A 23,308-nucleotide genomic window follows, 5' to 3' on the forward strand; every position below is an offset into this window, starting at 1 on the left:
CTTGGTGCTTGTTAAAGAAAGTTTCAATTCTCTTGGGTTCACTGGCATTTAAATGAAACATTTCCTGCTGTTTCATATGGATAGCACAACATGATACATGGGACCACAGCCTGGAAGAGGACTACAATCATTCACCTTCTCAAAAGACAGACAATGAATCTGCTGCAGTCCCCTCTTCTTCATTTTATCATTTATACTCAGTCCTGTGCTTTCCAGCACCACCTTTTTATTTGCTGCAGATGAAATCAATCCACTACACCTTAAAATGCTGAAAAAATGAATTTAATTTCTAACTCCAATATGTCACAAAAGCAATTTATTTCAGATGTTAAACAACAAGACAATTGTATTGCTATTACAAGTATAATACACAGAGCATTGTAGGCACAATCATAAAACAGTCACGAATCATGGTGCTTTTATATTTTTGCATTTTTAAAAACAATATAAGGTGTTTTTCAAAAACATAATATCTGGGTTGCAAATATGAATACATTACACATCTTTACATGTCTAATAAATCTGTTAATATAAAGAATTACTACACTATACATTTATGTAAGTTTGCACACAGCTGTTTTTATACTATATCCTTTAAATACAAAGTACACATAAAGAGAGTCAACAGAGTTCAAACAGGTACATTGAAAACACTAGTGCATAAAGTTACATAACAAAAATCCAACTGATACAGTTTGATCAATTGGGCAGATGTTTCCATTTCATACTTATGATACCCGTGCTACTTGTACTATCGATTATTATTATTATTACTATATATAATCATTGCATCGTCATCATAATTACATTTTCCTTATTGTAATTGTAGCTTTATAAGTAAATAAATTAAATAAACAAACAAAAAAGATAGGACAACATTAATCCTATTTAAAGTCTATTTACAATGGAAACATTTGCTCGTTCAATAGTAACATTTTGTGATTCTATCAACTAATAGATACTTTGAACGTACCACCACCCTACAGTCGACTCTTTCAATATTTAAGTCTTAGGACGTAATCTGTTCTACAGAAACACAGGTTGGAAGGAATTAATACAATATTTTGTATGCCTGTAAAAAAAAAAAGGCCCTTAATGTTCGTCGTGTTGACATCATACATCCACTCCGACTCCTCCCCCCATCCCCTCGTCCCCGAGTCTCTCGCATCAGTACCATTCCTCTCATCCTCACGGCACACGCAGGCGAGGGGATACGGTACCGTCGCAGAAGACAGGAGAGGAGAACACCATCCGATCTACACTTCCACGGATTCACAAAACACAAATATCCGATCCCCTCCTCCCCCCCCCAACAAAACATCCGCAGCTAAAACACATTCGCGTGTGAAAACAGGTATGGAGAGCCTGTTAGATAACCCCATGAAAGCGGTCCTCTATCTGAAAGAACTCACCACCATTGTGCAAAACCAACAGAGTCTGATCCAAACGCAGAGGCAGCGGATAGACGAGCTTGAGCGGAAGGTGGAGGAGCTGATCGGCGAGAACCGCCACCTGAAGGACCAGCACCAGCACCAGCCGCAGCCCCATCACTACCACCACCACCATCACCACCCTTCCCCCCGCAGCACCAGCCCGCAGCCGCCGGGGCTCCTGCACCAGCACCCGGTCACCAAAGCCGGCTCCCATCCCGGGCAGCCTCAGCAGCAGCCGCCGCCGCCGCCGCAGATCCAGCCTCTACCGCCACAGCCGCAGCATCCCCCTCCGCCTCCGCCGCCGCCGCAGCCGCAGCAACTGCAACTGTTGCCCGCCGCCTCCACTTCCCCGCAGCCGGGGCAGTCGAGCCCGGAGTCGGCGGAGGACGAGAAGAAGAGCCCCTGCTGCAAGTCTCTGGTGCCACAGACCCCCTCCACACTTTGCAGGGCTGTGGGACTCGCCAGGAAACCGGAGTAAGTGTTCAAGTGTCCATTTAAAGATGCATTTTCACCTCCTTTATTTATTTACACCGACATCTGTTTACTGTTGCGTACTAAGTAGTGGCAAGTCAATAAATGCATAGTAATGTTGCTGGGTTTTGAATTTGCGTTGCATTTTATTGTATAAGCTCATACCTGGAGAAGGTGTTTATGGAGCTCACATGGAATGACCCGTGCTGTGTAAGTCCCTTCACATCTGAATCATCATTGCTTTTGAAATGGTGTATTTTCCAAATGGATTCATATTATGATTCTCTCAGAAAATGATATATTGAGGGATTGAGCATTTGGGTATATGTTTGAAGTGGTTTTAAATATTCTACAATGCGAGTGCATATGACTTTGGTCTTAATTGCCAGTTTTGGTTTTGAAACCGCTGTAGAAAGGTATTTCAGTGCCCAGCTCAGACCCCCAAAGGTTCATGAAGGAAAAAAGAAATAGACTGACGCTTGAACACCAGTTTTAAGGGTTGTTTAAGCCCTGTTTATTGGGATTCAAATCCTAATCTATCCTGGCGCAAAGATTTTCTTTTTTTTTTTTTGGCATCAGTAATTACAAGCCCTCTTTATTCTTTTTAAAAAGTTACATAAAACGTCATGTTCCAGATGTTGTTTTGAGCAAAATGACCATGTAGGGGCGAATACAAAAATATGTATTTATAACGTCAAAACAGAAAACAAACGAGAGGGTGAATATAATCTAGATAATTATAATCTAGGTTATTCAGAATACTTTAAAATAATTCAGCATGTCGCTTTTGACGTAATTAAATACAAATTATGTATGTGTGTGTAGCAATTCAAAATGATGTTTAAAAACGCTAAATTTAGAATACCTTATTAATTATACATATATATATATATATATATATATATATATATATATATATATATATATATATATATGTGTGTGTGTGTGTGTGTGTCATAACGTAACCTCAGATTGATGCACATGCCCCCAAAACAAATTATGATTGACAGGTATACTTACAGTCTCTTAGCATGCAGTGTTTTGGTGTAATGAAGAGCAGGAAGGGCAGAATGTATTGACGTTTGAAAAAGTTGAAAGGAAGGCAGGACTAAGTAAGCTGTTCAATCATTAAGAGCATAGAGAATACCTTATTAACGTGCCCTGTGCTTGGAAACTGGCTGTTTTAAATTCCTTGGCTTTGACTTGTTTTATAAATATATGATGCTGTGATGTATGCTTACTAAAGGCTGATTGACCTCTGTAGTAAGCTGAGAAATCGGAAGAATGGAAGTGTGGGGTTGCTGTGTGTTTATTTACTAATTTATATTGGTTTGACCATAAAGTATCTTAATATATGTGAACACAAGTGTGAGTTATAATAGCCTGAATTCAGTTTCTGTCAGTTGAATATTCCTCCATCAGTCAGGATACCAAACCTGTCCTGTTTTTCTCTGACTGTCAAATTGTTTAGGTTCGAGTCAGTTTGAGTGGCATAATGAACCATAAACAAATGTCTTGTTAGATTGTTTCTTTGACAGTCCGGTGGAAGCTGTGTTTTGTTGGCTTTGGGATAGTACATTTCTGTCTTGCCGAACCTGAAGGGTGATGCTCCAAAACAGCTGATTAACTAAATCCCTGCTGGATGCTTGATTGCTCTCTGTGGGGTGCCACTACCTTTCAAAATTACCCAAGAGAATATTCTAGAGGCGTTCACTACATTGTTATGTTAGATGTATGCCGTTGTTTGTAAGATTTCTATTAGAACCTCCTCTCTTTGACATCTGACTAAAATACAATTCTTATACTTAATGTACTTTTTCCCAGTAATAGTCATAATGTCCTTCAAATGTGCAATACATAATAATACGCAGTGCCTACAGTCAAACAAATATCTTGCGCATATCCATATAGGAAGTAATAATTGCTGTAGATAAATTACCAAGGCTTCCCTCTGAGATAAGTCCTATTTATCACAAACTCCCTGCTGTTGTAAACACTTAAGCACTGAATATAAGAACTGGTGCTTGCTGGTGAATGCTTCGATGAATCGATTGCCAGCTTGTTGCATGTTTGCTGTTGGATATCTAACAGACAAGGCGTACATAGGAGTTAAAAAGAGGTTGAAGTAATCCATAAGACACTTAGGTTTTAGGTTTTCATTATAAAAACAGAAAAACAAGCAAACAACTGTAGGAGTAGTAGTAGCAGTAGTAGTTATAATAATAATAATAATAATAATAATAATAATAATAATAATAATAATAATAATAATAAATGTAATAATTTCAGGAGAAGAAAATAGCTAAGCTGTCTGAATATATCTCTCAAAGTTGATTACATTATTCTATACTGCATATGTCTCACTGTTGACAGGATTTGAAGGGAATGTTTTTGCTTTTTGAAAACATCCAATGAATGCTACAATTTATACAGCAAAGTAAACAAAATCTTGCAGATGAGAGGTTTGTATTGTAGTGATTATGTAACCACAGAGCTGGGTTTAGAGTACAATTTACCCTTCAGATTATACAAGCCAAATATCACCTCTGATTTATTTACTTTAATAAATGATAGTTTGTGTTGATAAATAATTCATGTAATACATTCAATAATAGATAATAATTCAATACAACATTCATATACATGTATTCATACACTGCACAAATGTATTTAATAGGCCCCTTCTGTGTGGAAGACAAAATAATGTATAAGTTACGTGCAGTGGTGTGTTCAGATGTCTAATTTACTGTGAACAGTGCAGTTTCAGTACTAACTGCCACAAAGTAAGAAAAACATTCAGATTTCCTTCACACTGCCATTATGTATACGACCTGCATAGTAGTTAAGTAAGATGGAAAATGGTAACCAACTTATTGAATTGAAGATTCAATTGAAAATTAAATGAGGAGGCTTTGGACACAGCATGCTAACGGCACATGCTAGGGGTTTCTGGTGAGAGCTATCCATGGTGCTGAACCTTTTCCTTAACCATTTTGTTGGATCAGAAGCAATGCATGATCGAAAAGGTGCTGCGTTAGTACTGTTGGGCAAATAAACACACGCACACATGTGGTATTTAATTTTACTGACACACACTCATACATGAAGATAGATGAAATGGATGTGCAAATGCATTATTGTGACATTGAAGAGTCCTGTATCTTAATTTTATTTCTGTTTTTCCCATTTTCTCCTTTGCTAAAATGTTGTGCTTAATTTGAACATCATTTTCAAGCCCAGCATTGGTTGATGATGATGTTGATGATGATGATTATGATTGTTATTATTATTATTATTACATTCAAGAAAAGCAATTCTGCAATTCTGGCATATATTTCAGTGTCTTGCGGTTGATAGTATTCATCGTCCTGCATGAACTACTTGAAGGTCAAAATCTCAGTCATATATTACAAATGAAGAGAAACACAATATTACCATCATAAACAATATCATACTTTAGCTATTATAAGTAGCACAAGACTACATTGCCATAATGAATACTCCAGCGGCCAGGTTTCAGACTGATGACCTTCAGATAGAATGACTCACATGAATATCGTGACAGCTGTACTTAAATCACTGTATACTTTGATTCTGTCATACAAGGCTAGAGAAAATGACATTATATCCCTAATGCTGGAGAAGACACAAACACATGGCAACCTGCTGTTCCAGGATTCCTGGGGGTTTTGTACATTTGGTAATGCAGTGCACTGACGATGTCTTTGGAACAGGGGGTGATATCACTGAGAGTTGGTCTGCAGCGCTGGTGATCTGTGAAAAATGAGTGGATCATTGCAGGTTGCTTTTCATATCACTATCCTTTTTCCCCTCCTGTCCTGATGTGGTAGTTAGAACTGAATTGCTGTTCAGTGTAGATTATTTCTGCATTGCAAACTGGCTGGACTTCAAAAAGCAGCTCTCATTGGAACCTAGAGATTATTCTTTCTCCTTTTTTTAATCTGCATTAGTGCTCTAGCTAATAATGATATGTTACTTATGTTGAATTAAACCGAGCCTTTGTTTGAATCATTCTGAATGCATCTAGGATTGACCCTTATCTTTCCTCTTTTTCAATGTTCAGTGGTGAACAGTTCTTCAAACCCAACTTACTGCAGCAACCCCTGCAGCAGCCTGGGAAGTTGAAGATGACACATATGCCTGCACAGACACACATGAATCATCTAGTCATCTGTTTTTTTTTCTTTTTATATCATGTTAATTTTTTATGCACTTTAAACATGGAATGCAAGCAATAATAAGAATACAAAGCTTTAGTTCAGACAGTGCTCTCCCAGATAACCTGCAGTCCTATGGGGGGCTGGCCAGTACAAAAGGTGACTTATGCAGATGATCCTCCAGCTGAATCCATCCCACCAAACTAGCAATAGCCTGTTTACAAACCTGCAACCTCCAGGCTATAGGATTTAAGCAGTGCTCAAAGTGGGGGCATTTATGGGATGAGTCCTTTGTGAGCCTATGAAATAGTGTTAAGCCTTCAATTAATTCCTTATAAACTTTACTTGATGTTGTAACAACACTCACAGAGATAGATTTTAGTGCAGCTTAGATATACAAACTAGAAGTGCACCACGACAGCTCAGAAAAATGTATAGATAATGCAGTCTGGCGTCAGAAGAGGCTTTGCTTTTAAAGTAGTTGGGTATAAATGTTGAGAAGTGCAACTGTTTGCAGTGTAGACATTACATTCAAGCAGTGTCAGTGTGTGAAATCACTCCACTATATTGATTTATTGTTATTTATTTAGAATACAGGGGCTAGGGCTCAAATCCCTTGCAAAAAGTCTACTGTATTGCTATTTTCAGTCTCTTAAATACAGGGGAATTAGTTGCATAAATCCTGTTAAAGCCATCGACCTTATTCTGTAGGGGCTGCCTGACGTCAATGTTGGATGTGACTGCCAAAAGCTGTGAGTGAACTCCCGAGAAACATCCATTCGAAATGCCAGCACACTTGACATCTGCAAATTCATACGGAGAAACAAAAGATTTATGATGCGTGTGTCATGAACGCATCTTGAGGTGCATGACAAAAGCTTTGAGAAAGGCTACATTTAATGTCTGAAGATTAACGATTCCAAACCATGACATACCTGTTTCTTCTTAGCTTCTTGAGCATGGCCCACATCATCTGCATGATTATGATGTTGCCAAGGCTTTCTTCAGGGCCAGAAGCTTTTAGGTTGTACTGAATGTTTTCTAATTGCTCTTCCATGTCCCTGAAGAGATACCGTTTTGGTCAAAATGTTGTTGGTTGATTTTGAAAGCGAGGGCTCCAGGTAGTCACTGTGGAGTAGAGGTTAGAGCTCTGGACTCTTGAGTGGAGGGGCATGAGTTCTGGAGAATCATGATAGTCTCAGCTCAAGATCTTACCCTATTTACCCTCTCATTGTTGTTTGCACTTGAGAGTAAACATGCAGACACACGGTTAACTAAGAGTTGTCTAAAATGTAAATCTTCTTTCAGATTCAGTTTAATCCAGATTAAATTAAGTCTTTTCCCTGAAAACTCCATAAATGTACATTAAACAGTAATGAAAACAGAATGATATATATATATATATATATATATATATATATATATATATATATATATATATTATTATTTGTGTAACTATAGGAAAGTTCTTTATATAGTGTCTCTATCTCAGTGCATTGCATTACAATGTCTGTCATTTATTAGAGGCAGACACATATTAGTATTCAACATTTACGATCACATCAACTCCATTTTTCTGTGTAAAATGGAAAGCAATCCATTTTTTATATTGTTGCACTTTAAATTATGTTCTTTTTATTCAGTGCAGTACATTGTGTTTTAAAGTTATTACAATATCTTGGTTAGGAATGAGGACATGGTGTGCTAGTGAGCAGCTATAGTTTAGTTTATGTGGTTCACAGCACTGAAAATCAAAGTGTTTAGGAGGCATGTTTTACTGCTCAAGCATACCAAAATGTATGGGTGTTGTTATGTTTATGTCTACATGTATACATTCATCTGCGTCAGAAGTTCTGAAGTGTATTTTTCTTGTATTCTTGAGTCTTACATTTTAGGGAGTGGGTGAGTTACCACTGTCCAGTCCACATTTGTCTATTGTATTTTTTTTCTTGGCAGGGACATTAATGTACGTATGTGTCTCTATCTTAACTTCTGTTGTGTGCATCGCCACCAGTGTTTGTGTGCAAATATATTTGTGCTGTCTGTACCTCCAGGCATTGGTCTTAGTTTACTCTTTTGGTCAGAGGGTTAATTCAGTAGAAGAGTGTCAGTCACATATAAGTTGCATTAGAAATGGTGAGCCACATGTTTCCTGCCCTAGTTAGCTTTTGAAGCGAGTTCTAATGTGCTGTTTCTAAAAACGAGTGTTAGAAAATCGTAAGGAGAATACAACAGCGCACTTCACTGGAAATATCTGAGATAAGGCAGAGAGGTAAGCAAGCAGCTTTCAGAAGGAAGTCTGAGGGATGAGGGACAAATACTTTGCTTCAGTTAGACTTTGGATATGATTTAAAATAAATACGTACATAAACAAATAATGATAATTTAACAGTTTAATAATAGTCAATTAATTTAGAGGTTTTGTTTTGCCATGCAAGAAAAGAAGGCTGTATTGATTCACAGTTACTGTCCAAGTTGATATCCTTTCCATGTCTAGGAAACAGTCATTAGTGTATGTATTTTAATTACCTTATTATATGGCTTTACTCAGATACTATGTGGTTACGGCTCAAACTATTTGAGCAAAATACTTAATGCTTACAGGGTTATATAAAGGCCTGTGTAGTCTACTCTACCCTGATTCTGAGAGGACCATTTCCTTGAGATAATGTATTTTCCAAATGGCGCATTCAAAATGCTTAGAGTTATACTCAGTGCATGAATCTAAATGTATTTCTTTTTTTGTAGTCTCAGAATCGGTATGTGCAATGGAAACTGTGCATTTAATAAAAGCACTTTTGCAATCATTGGAGAACCCCCCCACAAAAAATAAAAATCCACTGGCCACATTGTGTGTTTAATAGGCTAGATGCTCTTATATAAGCACCATTGACAGAGTCTTTTGTTGACCTTCATGCAGTTCTCTCACAAGGCTGCAGTTCTGAGGTCAGGTGTTGCTTGGTTTTGTAATGATAAAGATGATGATGATTTCTTTGAAATTGTGGATTTGGGTTTGTCTCAGTTTTCTTAACAGCTGTTCAAATAGGAATACAAACACCAAAAATGTGAACTCATTTTCTGAACAAAACCATAGCACACCTAATGTTTTCCTAGTTCTCTTTGTCACTTCCAGGAAAGGGTAAAAGCATTTCAAACCAAGATACTGGCACTGATGGCACTGACACTGACAAAAAAGGAAGTCTAGTTTCTTCCTTCTGCTCAATTAGGTTATTCAATTATGAATAAATGAATGTATGTATGTATGAATGTATGGGTTGCAATACTTACATGGAAAAAAAGAGATGATAAAATGTGTGTAGAAAGTAATTAAGTCAGTGCTGCATAATAGAGAAGTCCACAAAACAATTATGTACAACTTAATTCAGGACTACTTTGATCCCCTCTGATATTAGAGACAAACAGCTGCATTTCAGTATTCTTTCTGCTTGTTGTTCACTTGTTTCTATTTGCATTGTGTGCCAGGTGTGGAAAGTCAGTATTAAAGAAGGCAGTGATTATTGTTCACTGACAATTCTGCTTACTAGAGGAAATTCTGCTGTTAGCAGCACATCAATTCCACTGTTTTGTAAAATCACAAAACACCTTTTAGGAACGAATAAGCCCTACCTCCCTCAACACACAAAAATAGAGCTGAAATCGCTGGTGGTTTTCATTGGCACTTTCCCTCTTGAGTGAGATACACCTGCACTGAAGTGGAGCTGCTTCGTTTAAAATGTGATGACAATAAACAGGGGAGCTTTTCAGATGACTGCAAGAGAAAGTATCTAAAACAACATGTTATTGTGTTATAAGCACTGTGCCACACACTGACCACTTTGAGAGAGAGAGTGAGAGAGAATGAGAGAGTGTCCTGTCCCACTACACCACCTAGACAGTCATGCATTTCTCTTTATATATTTCACTTTTTGAATGCCTGTGTTCCCCCCGTAATTAACAGTATGCCTCAGGTTATTTAAAACAGTTTGGAATGGCAAGGGGTCCATTTAGAACATGTCCTTCCACTTAAGTCAGGCTTAAACCTGTCAAGAAAAGCTGAATCTATTCTGTTCATATGACAGTTATTATAGAAAGTCAGAGGTTTTTGTCCTCAGTGCTTGGGGGTCTCTTTGTATTTTGCACAGCTCTTACCTCTGCATAACCTGCCCTCTAGCCTGAGAGAATTGCAGAGGGTTTTTAGTTTATGCCAAACATCTTTCTTTGCAGACATCACATGCATATCCCTGTGCAAGCACTCATACATCACAAAGCACCAATAATGGCTCTTTTCAGACAAAACCTTTCATTATCTCTAAATGTACATGAGTACCAACGACACAAAACTTCCTCCTTGCACTGAATCCTTGCATTTGTCTGCCAGCTAACTCAACCCAAATCTTTTGTTTCTCGTACAAAAAGAGATATAATAAATGCCTTGGTAATAATAATTGTAGTGTTTTTCTTTATAAATGCCTTTTTAAAAAGAAAACTGACTGTTATAAATGTTATAAATGATTAAGTTGAGTTTTGACGTACCCAGGAGCCTTTCCAAATGCAATTCCAAATTCAAGATGGGAGTGCAAATAAACAGACAAAAGATAAAATCTTGTAACAGAATGAAACAGCACCAAAAAGCAAACAGCAGTTTTGAGAAATACAGTTCTTTCTAGTGCAGGCAACATAACCCCATCACAATGACATCAGCAGATTGCTTAGGGATTTGTGGTACTGACACAAAATTAATTTTTATATTGATCAGAACCTCAGGACATTTGGAAAAAAAAAATCCTTGACCTTGACCTCCAATATGGGTCTTAACTTCACAATTAATTGTCCTGTTAAAAAAGACAGCATTTTTTATGAATACAGATTTTGATTAGTAGCCTATTATTAGTCATTCAATTTCACATGTGGCTATAAAATTGTTTTCAAATGAAGTGGTATCCTACCTGTAATACTGGAGACAATAAAGTCTTGTCAGAGCATTGTGTTTTAGTCATGTAGAGATTAATTACAGTCAAAGTAGAGTCTTACTCTTTATTGTTTGCTCCTCTCTATGAAAGCACCAAAGAGGGTGTTGGTTTGAGATTTCATTTTGTTTTCAAGAAGCAGACACTGCAAGCTGAAGGAGACATAAAATGTATCTCTATTAATAGCACTAAACTCCTGTTCAGGAATTGAGCGTATGATTTTTTAAACCGCATCACAGTCTGTGATGTTGAATAACTCAGTGGCTCAATAAGCCAATGACAGGGTGGTCTGTATGTATTTGCAGTTCAACATTAAGCAGGTGACAGATCCCTCAGCTGTGTATAGCCTATATATATGGAAGTGGTAAATGTTCCTGTTCTCAAATGGAATTTTTGCTGGAGATTATGAAAACATTTCATTCCATTACAGCGCATGTTCTTAGCTTATTTCAGAAAAACTAACCATCTGGTGTTTTTGGTATGGTCCCGAAAGGTCAGCTTAAATATTGCTTGATGAGAAAGACATACCAGAAGAAAACGAAAGAGAAAATCTTTGCAGTTCAACCAGTTGTACTGAACTAAACTATTATTATTACCAAAACCATTTTTATTTTTTCATGTGGATATTTTATTAAGGACATCATCTAAGTACACTTTTAAATTACTTTCCAATCCAGGCATAATGTGCTTTGTTTGAGATCTCACAGAAATTCAGCCTAGGAGACAATAGGAGCCTTAAAGCTGTTTTATAACATTAAGAGCATTCAAAGTGAATAGTATAATTGCATAGATATCTGTAGCAAACATATTCAATTACTGATGGTATCACATAGTCTTAACACCACCAGCTTTGGAAGACCTTGTGTTTATTTTAATCTCTATGTCTTGGGACACTATCCTAATGTAGATTATGCTGAATAAAATGCACTTGGCATCATAATCGTCTGTGAACGTGCTGTGTGTAGATAAGAGTAGGAGGTGTATATGGGTAAGATAAATAAATCAGTTCACAGAATAAAAGAAACACAACTAAGAGTCACATAAAAGTCCTACATGTGTGAATGAAGATTAATGGTGTTTGTATGAGAGCCTACCTTTGTTACGCGAGGTATGGAAACCATACCTGTATGAATAGCAAAGTAAATTAATCTCCAGGGGAAATTCTTTCTGAATCTGGTTCTCATGAAAGCAGCCATACTCTTCAAATCTTCGCATACACAATGCACTAAAGATGTCAAGCAATGGAGGCCCATTAAGAACTGAGCTGTGCATAGGAACACAAAGAAACTTACAAGCTGTATGTGACCAGTTTTTTAATGAGAACGCTAGATTCTATATCCAAGGTCTTCATCAAGGACTTCATCCCAATGATTCTTCCCAGTGAATTAACTCCAAAACATCATTGTTGTTCCAAGCAGCCACTGCTCTTTGAATATAGAAGTGCGTTCTACTTTCTGTCCTAACTATGCTTTGCAGTGTATGCTTCGTTGCCATGTCAGTGCTAGCAATCACAATTATATTTTTTCCAGCATGCATTGTAGGATTGTGGCCCAAGCAGCTGTGTTTTTATATTCTTTGAAAAGCAGGACTTATTGGTGCTAAATATATCCATCGCTGTATATATTCACTTTTAATGTAGGGTTAGTAATCGGCAAGCAATGTTAAAAGGTCATGTTTGCCCTGCTGAAGTCATGTATGATGCTTTGTGTGTAGTTTTAAGTTCTATCTGAGACTTCTATCATTCCACAGTTACGTAACTCCAGCACTAATCTTGTGGAGAGTACAGAATAATACATAAAAGTCCTTGAAGAAGCAACAATCTAGTCTGTCTTGATTCAGCATAAAGAGAGATAGAACTAGGCTTGTTAACTGGGCCCATAATCTCTGGACATTTTGAAACAAAACTGGACTTCCTAAATTGAGATTGATGCTTAATAACAGCACAGCATCTGAAAATGCAATTGTTTTGTGCAAATTAAAATAAATAAGTACAAGCATCTGAAAATTGTGTTTTATTACTTTGTCATTTGAATCTATACTTCATTTGCAGGATTTTAAAGTTTCAATTTAGCTAGTCTGAATTAAATCATCCTATTTTGCAGTCTGCTGATCAATAGGTAGCCAAACAGTTCACTATTCTTTTTTACAAATAAACATATTAGACTCCTGGTCTCTATCATGTCTGGATGTGAGTCTCTTTCAATTTTAACCATCTGGATAATGTGGTAGGCTACATTGTTTATGTTGCGAGAAATTCCTTGTCAGGAATTTATGATAGTTTTTATGATATATTTTTAAATCACAAGGAAGTGAACTGATTAACGTAATTAAATATAGGTCTACATTTATTTTCCCACAGCCTGTGCCTAATCCTAGTTAAGCACCGACTTAAAAGCTATTACGAGCTGCTCGTCTGTTTAGGGGCATTTTTAAATATAATATTCCCAGCAATTCAGGGAAATCCTGCAACGTCAAAGGACTCTGTTATCCATTGATTCTGTGTGGACAGCTGGGCTGACCACGTCACAGAGGGATCGGAGACTGATGTAATCACCGCCTGATATCGAGGCAGACCAGCTGATGCTTTGATGAAGTTAAACTGGTCCAGCTGTGTAGAATCCCAGCAACCAGGATGTCTTGGGAGCATGCTTACAGTATGAAGGGCTTAATAGACAGCTAAATATCTGTTATAGAAGACTCCTTCCAAGAAGAATTGTGTACTTTAGTTTTGTAGGAACCACATCAAAGCGTTGTTTTATTGTTGCAGTCCTATACTCAATCTGGTCCAGCGAGCATGACATTTGTATAATTCTTGTTGCCATCTTTGACTTAAAAAATAATGCTTTCAGAATATTAATTGAGTAAAACATTACTTATAATCTGTATAGCTTAACACTGCAGTTGGGGGCTATGATATTACATAGTGCTTTAAGCATTATACTAACAACACTGGGTTACAGGGTTCAGTCCCTCTCTGCTTCCATAGATGGTCCAGCAGGGTGAGGTGTGGGCACTGTGGATCAGGGGATTGAAAATGGCTGGAGATGATGACAGTTGGAGCTTTATTACAGTGATCTGAAATGTCACGTGCTTCTCAAATCCATCATCCTGCCCTGATCCAGCTCCCCTACCTTAGCATGTGGCATGCACTGCAGAAACAGGCCAACAGCTACAGAGCAGGCAACAAAAACATACAAATGTTCACTAGACCAGATTGAAATAGTGGATTGTGGGAAAATCTTGGGGAGACCTTTGTCCAGCAGTGGATTGACCAGCTGATGATGATGATAAAGATAGATTTATACATATATGCCTGTATTTTTTTTCTCTAGGACTAGATCTTACATATAGTGTGTAAATATTATCCAAATCATATTTCTAGTTTGCAATACATCCGTAAGAGAAGATAGTCTTCTGTCATTTTAAAATCTGTCTGTTGTAATGGGGGATGACTGAGCACATGCCACCCACCCGCTAATAGCAAACTACATACCTGTACATCATAGCGGTTACATTTATGATTAGAAGAAAGTTGCCCCTTCTTAAAACTAGGTAAAGATTGTAGTTTTATTTCAGTGAGTTGGTCAAGGTTTTGATTGAATCCCAACCTAGGTTTAAAAATACCATGGCGTTTTTGAGATAATGTTCTTGTCATGTTTTATGTATGATATTCAAGAACATTAATAATGCTGCATGCATGGCTACTCAGAATTGTCCCTATGAAAAACAAGGACATGTACAATGGGAGGTTGTTACTGTGATGTGCAAAAATATTTAGCTGATTTTACACTTTAGATACATCACTAAATTGCATTGCATTTGTGGGAATCAAAGTGTGTATCTGATTGTGGTTCCACAGTGGATGAACTGTTTTGTCATTGTGGTCTTATCTCAGGCTTATCATTAATATCTGAGAAGGAGCCCCATCCGGCACAATGGGACACAATAATTGATGCAAAAATACATGTTTTGAAAGTCAACCTGCTGTTGTCAGTTTAATGGCATGCCGTTGACAGTGGTACAGAGATATTTGCTATAAGCTCCATTTGTGGCAGCTGTGCTTGTTTTTGCCTTCCGACAAAGGTATACCCCCAGGGTCTAGATTGCGTTACATATAGGCTTGACAAAATGTGCTTCCAAAGAGCATTATTTAGAAATGAGGAATCCAGTTTGCTGTACAAACAAGACTTCATCTCCAGGGCTGTTGTTTTCACATCCTAACGGCTTTTAATCCGATTTCCAACTCTATAAAAGCACCCTGCCAACTTTCATCAGTTGTAAAGTTCAGCCACCTTGATACGGGGCTCCCAGCCGGTTAAGAGGTGTCCTAACTGCAATTAAATTTAAGCAACCAATAATAAACGACTGTGTGTCTGTCCATTAATACCAAATCATTTCAAGATTCTTCCTTGAAGTGGCAATGCATAAACGTTGCTCTGAAGCACAGGTCTATCGCATGCTATAATTAGGAGTGGAAAGCAAAGGTTAGGACTAGTGTACTTATTAGATAATTATGAGGCACGCAGTCCACTCAGAGAACATGCTGACCTCTGGTAATGACAATGTTTTTGTATGATCGGCTTTAAGAGGAAGGTTTTAAACACGGATATACAGAAACGTAGCAGCAATCCTTGTGCGCTGGTCAATGAGATGAGAAAAAACAAACATATATTGATGTTTATGCGTATTCGTAGAATAATTTGACTCTAACAGCAGATCTCTAACAATAATGGGTTAAGTGTGTCTGCAAAGCTTTAAAAGATCTTGTCTCATAAGGTTGTGTTCTGTCAATGTTGCAGAATGCACAGCAAATGACAAATGAAGTGACACTGCATTGCTACTGTATCAAACAGTTATCTGTATATAATAATGGAAAAGCCCTTCTTCTCTTTAGATAACCTCACATGATTAAATGCTTCTCTCTGCCTTTTGTTTGTAGGTTTTAGTAATAATTTACAGTGGCAAGGTCGGTGTAACAGAACTGTATTTTGTATTGATTGATTGTGGGGGCAGTGGCGAAAAGTTTATTATATTCCAGATCAGCACATACTTGGATAGCATGAGGGACCTTGGTAGACACAGTAGACATTTTAATTAACTGCAATAATACATGGGATAGGAGCATGAACAAAATGTGTGGCACATATGAGCTAAAGAGGATTAAGGCTTCATAGTGGTGCTGAATAAGTGAACTAATCTTAACGGAAATTCAAAGTGTAGGCTTAGAACTCATTTATTTAGGTGCCCTTCCCAACCTTCTGGGCTTTGAAAAGTACTCCCAGTAAAGACTACTGTGCTCTAATTTTCTGTGGCTGCCAGGATGTTCAGAGATCGTATTAGAGCTGCTGTCAGTGTACTGTATAGAGCTGCCACCTGGGCCCATAGTGCCCACACACACTCAGACAGGGTTTCAGATTGCCCTTAACTGAAATAGCCTTTGCTAAATGTATATTATCACTCCATTACTGTAAGGTAGTGTTCCAATAAGACACATACAGCTGCCAACTGATCCCACGATTCTTTCAAATATGTTTTTGTAAACCTCAACCAGAGCCAATCTTATCAAGCAGAATGATTTTTAATGTGATGATTTGTAGTCCAAAAACCTGATTGTGTGTGTGTGTGTGTATTTGATTAGTTCATTCATGGCTTCTGCAGATAGACTTCTGGGAATCACATCCCAGTTATAGTCATTAATTAATTAGCCGCAGACTGAAATTACTAATTTAGTAACCTCCCTCAGTCTCTAATGTAGAAAAGCCATTACCAACAAAGGGTGAAAGTGTGATAGAGACAGGGGAGTTTAAATTAGTCATATATGGCAGATTGGCAGCATTTGGTATACAACTCACATAGAAAATCTATTAATTTAAAAACTTAGTCCAATTAGTTTTTGTTTTGCATAATATTCATAGGCAGTATTGCTCTTTTTCAAATGGCGAGCTCAACATTTTGAAAGTGTATTGAATTTCATAATAAATAGCATTGTAATGATTATGCTTTTTGATTGAAATTCACAGCATGCCAAACTCACTGTCTGTGTTTGAGTGTTCTGGTGACACAGCATTGATGAAATGTGAGAGCGCTGTCCGTCCTATTAGTTATAGTAAAACACTCTTGACGTAAATTACTATAATAATATCATTCTTTACACTAAAGTTGCCCGTATGAGAAGCTGAGTAGTGCAGGCACCACTCAGTAGTTTCAAAGTTTACTTCACCATTAGAAACCGAAAGAATTCAGTTTGTTATTCAATTAAAAGCTGTCCCTTTGTCGTGATTTTCCTTGGCCACAGGGCTTTTTGTAATGATATAAAATCCATCTAAACAAATTACATCAGTGCTATCCTTTGGAATCAGCAGGCAAAACAACGATATCTTCTTGGTTTGTGGAATGAGCCATGCAATAGGAAAGTCACTTTTCCTGCATGCTTATTTGTCAGAGGCCTCATCTACAAAAAATATGACATTGGCTGTTGCTCTCCCTGGAGAATTTATTAGACATGTTCTGGTTAACATGTCTAACTGCAGTCAGAGCGTATCAGCTGGTAACAGAAATATTCTCTAGTTAGAATCTGGAGAATAATAAAACCTTTGATCAACTACTTTAGACTTCCCATGATCACCGTGATGAAGTGCATTTGGATTTATTTTGTACCAAGAAGGCAAAAGAAACTAAACCTCAAAATTGGTTCAGCAGATGTAAGCACATTTTGTTCATTGTTAATTTGTTGATTTGTAATTGGATCTGTACTGCACTGTGCTGGAAAATCTTCTACTCTACATCCTTACAGTTTATAAGAATGTTGAGTGCATTTTGAAATCCAATAACCTTGAATAAAAGCATTTTCTTCAGTTGAATATTACCTACACAAATCATGGTGAGGAAAATATGCAGAGCTGTTTACATGCTATGCATCATCTCAAGACATCCTTTTTATTATTGACAAATTCCCTTCTGATATGAATAATTTAAATCCCTTGTTACTCTTGAGAAGTAAAAAGGAAATTGTTTTGTTTTGCATATGGCCTGAAAGCAGGTCTAATGAATCCAGCGCTCCAAGTTGAAGAGGTTTCTGAGAGGTTAGTACTTTGAGATAAGGGAAGGGTATATTGGTATATAGGTCCTGCTACCAAAAGTCATGCTGAGCAGTGGGATTTCAAAAACACTACTCAGGCTGTTAAAGAAGAAAGTATGGTCAAAGCTCCAACTGAAACTATGTTCTCTCTTCTCTCTTCAATCGCAATGAGGGTTGACGTGTCACAAGGCAAATGCGGATAATTTGAATGCATTTCAGTCTGTCTGTGTTGATTCTTTTGTGTCTTGGTAATGTGCTAGTTTTATGCAGCAGTTTAACTGTTGATGCTCAATATACCATTGATACATACAACTGGTAGCAACCTGTGAATGTAAACAATGGCTGAGACATTATGGCCTCTATCCAAGGAGAAAGGAAATGATATACCAAACTCTACTTTGAGGATGCCAAGAAGATATGGGAATGAAAAACGGAGGTGTTTGCGGGTACTTACATAACGATAAAAATGAATAAATGAAATAACAATAACAAATGTACCTCGAACCACTGGCCTTAAGACAAAGCAAATGTTCCTTGCCTGTGTTTGCTGTGTTTGAATAGGATTTATATACTGCTCTGTCACTCAGATTTATACTGTTCACTTTGTAGAGTGTTTGCAGGCGGTAAAGGTCCTAAATTGAAAACGCACTGCTAGCAAAATATACACTAAATTGTAATGTTCATTCATGGCTATAAAACAAGAACAGTGACATGAAACAATGTAATTTGATCGGGGAAGATCTTTCATTAGCTACAGAGCACAAAGATGTAACATCATCTTGTCATATTTATATGTTTTGTACAGCTAATGATAAGGCTCCCTCTCCCAAATATTTTTAAAGCAGAAACGAATCTATCGGTGCTCTGACACACACAGCTACTGATATGCCGTCAAGGATTAACAACCATTTTTTTATCTAACAAGGTTGTGACTTTCGCTGACATTGACCCACAGTTCCAATTAAAATCCCATTGTTTCTTTCATGGCTATTAAAAATACAATAAAAGGATTCATTATACTAAAAAGATTGTGTAGGGATTTGCCTTGCTTAATTTATAAATGTGCATTGCCTCGAGAGTTTCTTTTAGAACTATCTAAATGTACATGAATGGTTTTATCTGTTGTTGTTTTACACTCAATCAGTTGTCATTGGAGACCTTTTTTTTGTAATGAGCGTGTCCTCAAGCCTGCTACATGGTTCGTGCTCTAAGCTGCTAGAAGTTTATTCACTGTTTGCAATGTAAATGCAATACCTTAATATTTTCAAGGCTCCCATCCTCTTTGCTGTCACTTGGTCTCTCTCTCTCTCTCTCTCTCTCTCTCTCTCTCTCTCTCTCCCATGGTTGCTAATGAATCCCCCAGTTGCCAGTGCAGTATCTGCAATGGATTGCAGCGAAGGAATGCAGGAAATAAAACAGGGCAGAGATACAGAGAAGCAGGCAGTGGATACAAAGAACGATCTGTTCAGTAAATTGTCTTTTTCTCGCCCAGTCTAAAGTCCCGGGAGTATGCAGTCTGTTTTATTATCTATGCTCCATGATATTGAGGGTAATCTAGCGAATCCCTCCCAATCCACTTTGAACCGCACTGTTGCTTCTGTTTTGGGCCCTGCAAGAAGTGTGTGTGTGGTGGAGGGGGGCTGTATTGGGAGAGTGGGGGTGTCTTAGATCTGAAATGTCAAAGGGGGAAATGTTTTGATTTTTCTCTATCAATTTTTTAAAAGTTACCCATTAAAAAAAGATTGCAGAGTCACTTCTGGAGATAACAGAGTCTGAATCTGAATGGAGAGTTGAGTTTGTAAATATTCCATTGTTGCCAAGGGGAATGGATACAGTGTAATACAGCCTGGGGATTTTTATTTTTATTTGATTTTTTCTATAAAAGTTGAGGAGTTCTGAATATGTTTTTTTCTTCTCAATGCAAAAATCCAGATAAAATAGTACCAGACCAAACATACATTGGGTTTAGACAAGATACTGTGAGACATTATTGACCCAGTGTAATTTTTAAATTTCAGGGGTGTTTGCCATCATATTATTTCTGTTCTCTTTGTAAGGAGTTACATACTTGCATACTTGACATTCAAACAATGATTGGGGCCACCTAAGTCAACCAATGAAATGGTCAATCTCAGTCTCAAGAGGTCATTTTTAACACGGTTTCTCTTCATCCCCCCCCGCAGAAATCAGACTGTGTTGCATCAGTTCTGCTGTCCTGCTGCCGACGCCGACCAGAAGGGTGACTCTTCCAGTTGTTCCACAAGGTAAGATTGTGCTTCCTGGAGAAATCACTAAATATGTATTTCATTATATTCTTAACCATTTGCAATCACACAACTATTCCCTTGTTTTTCCATTTGAAGTAGTTGTAACTCTTTGGTGCTACTGATTTCAGTCTTGATTGTCCACAGAAACATCATTTATTTTAAGATGCACACATTTTATAGAGCATTGGTCCTCAAAACTGAAAAACTAAGGAAATTCTGATACATGCTGTGCAAGTAGGCTTCAAATATGTTAACCAAGTAATTGAAAGATCAGCTGCCCAAATTAATAATTGTTTTCCTTTATTTCAAGTTGAAAGCATCTGTCTATCAAATGAAATTAAAGTAATCCCCTGCTTTGTTTGTCCTACGATATCAACATCACATTAGATCAAACAGAACAAACACTTCTGTAGTGTTCTCAGAATTTTTCAGGTCTAGCCAGATTCTATACTAACCTTTTAATTAATTTAAGTAAAAGTAAAACAGTGAAGGGTTGGAAAATAAACAACATGAATATTATGGGGAAAAGAGTTGCATCACATTTTATGAGACCAACACGAGAAACACAAGGACACATCATAAGATACAATCAAGACCTACAGAAACAACCACTGTGAAGATTTCTCCTCAACAGAGGCAGTGGTGGCAGGAAAGAAACGAATGATAGCTCGGGAGCATTTCACACATTCTTGTGTCTCCTTGAATCTTTGAGCAGTATCTTAGCTCCCTTCTTTTATAAAGCTTCAAGGTGTCTTAGCAGAGCATTTCAAAGCTATACTTCAGCTCATGCCAAGTCGAAGAGATAGCACTTACCATGCTCTCAGGTTTCAGTGGCTGATTTCAACCTGGTTTTCATCACCTCCTCTAGCTGGATTAAACACTGTGTTTCCCAGTAGCTTTTTAGGAGAATAGGAGAGAGTCCAGCGCGGGAGCCTTTCTGTGTGATCGTGCAATTTTCACTGCAATGGAAGAAGATGTCAATAATACATAAAGGCATCTGCTCTACTTTATATTTTTGCATCTGCAAATATGTCTTTGAGTCAAAGCAGAATTTTTAACACAGTGGATCCTCCTGATAATAGAAACTCACCACAGGACCATCTATACTCCCAGAAGCAAATGATGTATAAAATCAGATGCACGTCAGGGCAGAGAGTGGGCTACACATAAAGTACAATTCCCATCTGACATTAACAAAAATGATGCTACTTTCTTCCACATTTAAATGTAACCGCTTTGATATACAGGTATGCAGTTTGCTGTTAGCAGGTGGGTCAAAGTTTTGATTCAGTCTGGCCCCTAGTCAGGATTCAACAAGACGTCTGCCGTTCTGGATCCATGTGATAACACAACAGATGGGGTTTTGATTTCTATTTGTACAGTAATTGCAAAGGAAACAAAAAAGCTGAAAATCAGAAAACCAACAACGAAAACACCACAACACAGAAAACAGAACCACTTCTATTTTTTTCCTCATGTAAACTATTGAACTAGCTTTTATGCATCGCTTAGTTCCGGGTTTCCTCACTGATTAAAAAAAAACCCTGAATGTGTTAAATCACAACTAACTACACCAATGTAATATAATGACCAGTAGCAGTGTGCTTTCACAAAATGATAATAGCACAGCACAGCCAAAGCAGCCTACTTCAAATGGGAAAAAAAGACAAATGAAGTGCTTTGTGGTTTTGCAAATGACAATTACAATGCAATTAAATGTATATAAATGTTGTTAATATTTCAGAACATTTTTACTCACCACCAAGCCCCCCTCCCTCCCCGCCGCCCCCTGCTCCTTCACATGCTTTCATCCCCATACTCTCCGATCACTATCACAGCACATGAGAGCCATCAAACCACACACTCACAGGAGATGGTGCATTATAAATATTAGGCAGCATGGTGCTACAGCTGCACTGGGTATCCCAATCCCAGCTGGGCATTTTTAAACAGCTTGCTCCTTCTATGAGAAAGGTAAACCTTTGCTGGGCTACAATACTGTCTCTTCAGGAGATCACTTTGTTTTGGCCTCGGCCATCTAACCAAAATGATGCACTACAGACAAAACATCTCCATATGTTGCAAATGAATCTTCAGTTCACTCACAAAGAAAAGCTTTATGCGTGAAATAGTCTGCACAGTTTCAAAATGAGTATCAGTGGGGAAGTGTATATTATTTTGTGTTGTTCAATTCCACATACATAATGCTCAAATAACTAGATCACAGGCCGGATTAAATACAAACTTTGACCCACCCACTAATAGTAAACTACAGAACTGTATTGAGTTGTGGCTTCATTTTTAGTAAGATGCCACTTTCTTCTAATCAGAAATGTAACCGCTATGATGTACAGGTTTGTAGTTTTCTATTAGCGGGTGGGTCAAAGTTTTTATTTAATCCGGCCCCACCTCACCAGTTTCTGCAATCTGAATTTATGACTTGAAACCCACATTACTTGGTTGTATTAACAGACTCAGAACCATGACTCAGGAAGTAGATTAGTGGAGCTTTCTTTCTTTTTTCTTTCTGTGTGTCTTTTTTGCCAGTGGAATAATAATAATAATAATAATAATAATAATAATAATAATAATAATAATTAAAATAACCAATAATCACAAAATAACATTCAAAATCTCAGATACATAAACACATGCCCAGATTATCTGTCTGTTTGATTTTTAATTTAAAGATGGGGATACAGATTAACATATATTTAAAAATATATAAATGAAAAATGTATGTGGTGAATACTCTGTCATGTACTTTACCCATTTGATTAATACACTTATTTTTGGGATGATAATAAATATATAATAAACATAGCAATTATATATGCATACATTGGCTATAGGAAGTATTAATCCAACCAAATAATTCACATTTACACAATTTACAATCTGGGGAAAAATGAAA

The 23,308-nt window shown here is 37.4% G+C and overlaps 1 protein-coding gene across 1 annotated transcript in view; it reads left to right on the forward strand.

Moving 5' to 3' along the window:
• Positions 1 to 1,160: 1,160 nt before the first annotated feature.
• Positions 1,161 to 23,308, forward strand: part of LOC136771605 (IQ motif and SEC7 domain-containing protein 3-like) — a 38,894-nt gene continuing 16,746 nt past the window's right edge. The window contains exons 1-2 of the mRNA XM_066724012.1: positions 1,161 to 1,907; positions 20,311 to 20,391. Of these exons, the coding sequence (XP_066580109.1) occupies positions 1,357 to 1,907; positions 20,311 to 20,391 (632 nt within the window). The 5' untranslated portion in view covers positions 1,161 to 1,356. The remainder of the gene's footprint in view (positions 1,908 to 20,310; positions 20,392 to 23,308) is intronic.

The sequence above is a fragment of the Amia ocellicauda genome, chromosome 15 (assembly GCF_036373705.1).
Source record: "Amia ocellicauda isolate fAmiCal2 chromosome 15, fAmiCal2.hap1, whole genome shotgun sequence".
Classification (NCBI taxonomy): Eukaryota; Metazoa; Chordata; class Actinopteri; order Amiiformes; family Amiidae; genus Amia; species Amia ocellicauda.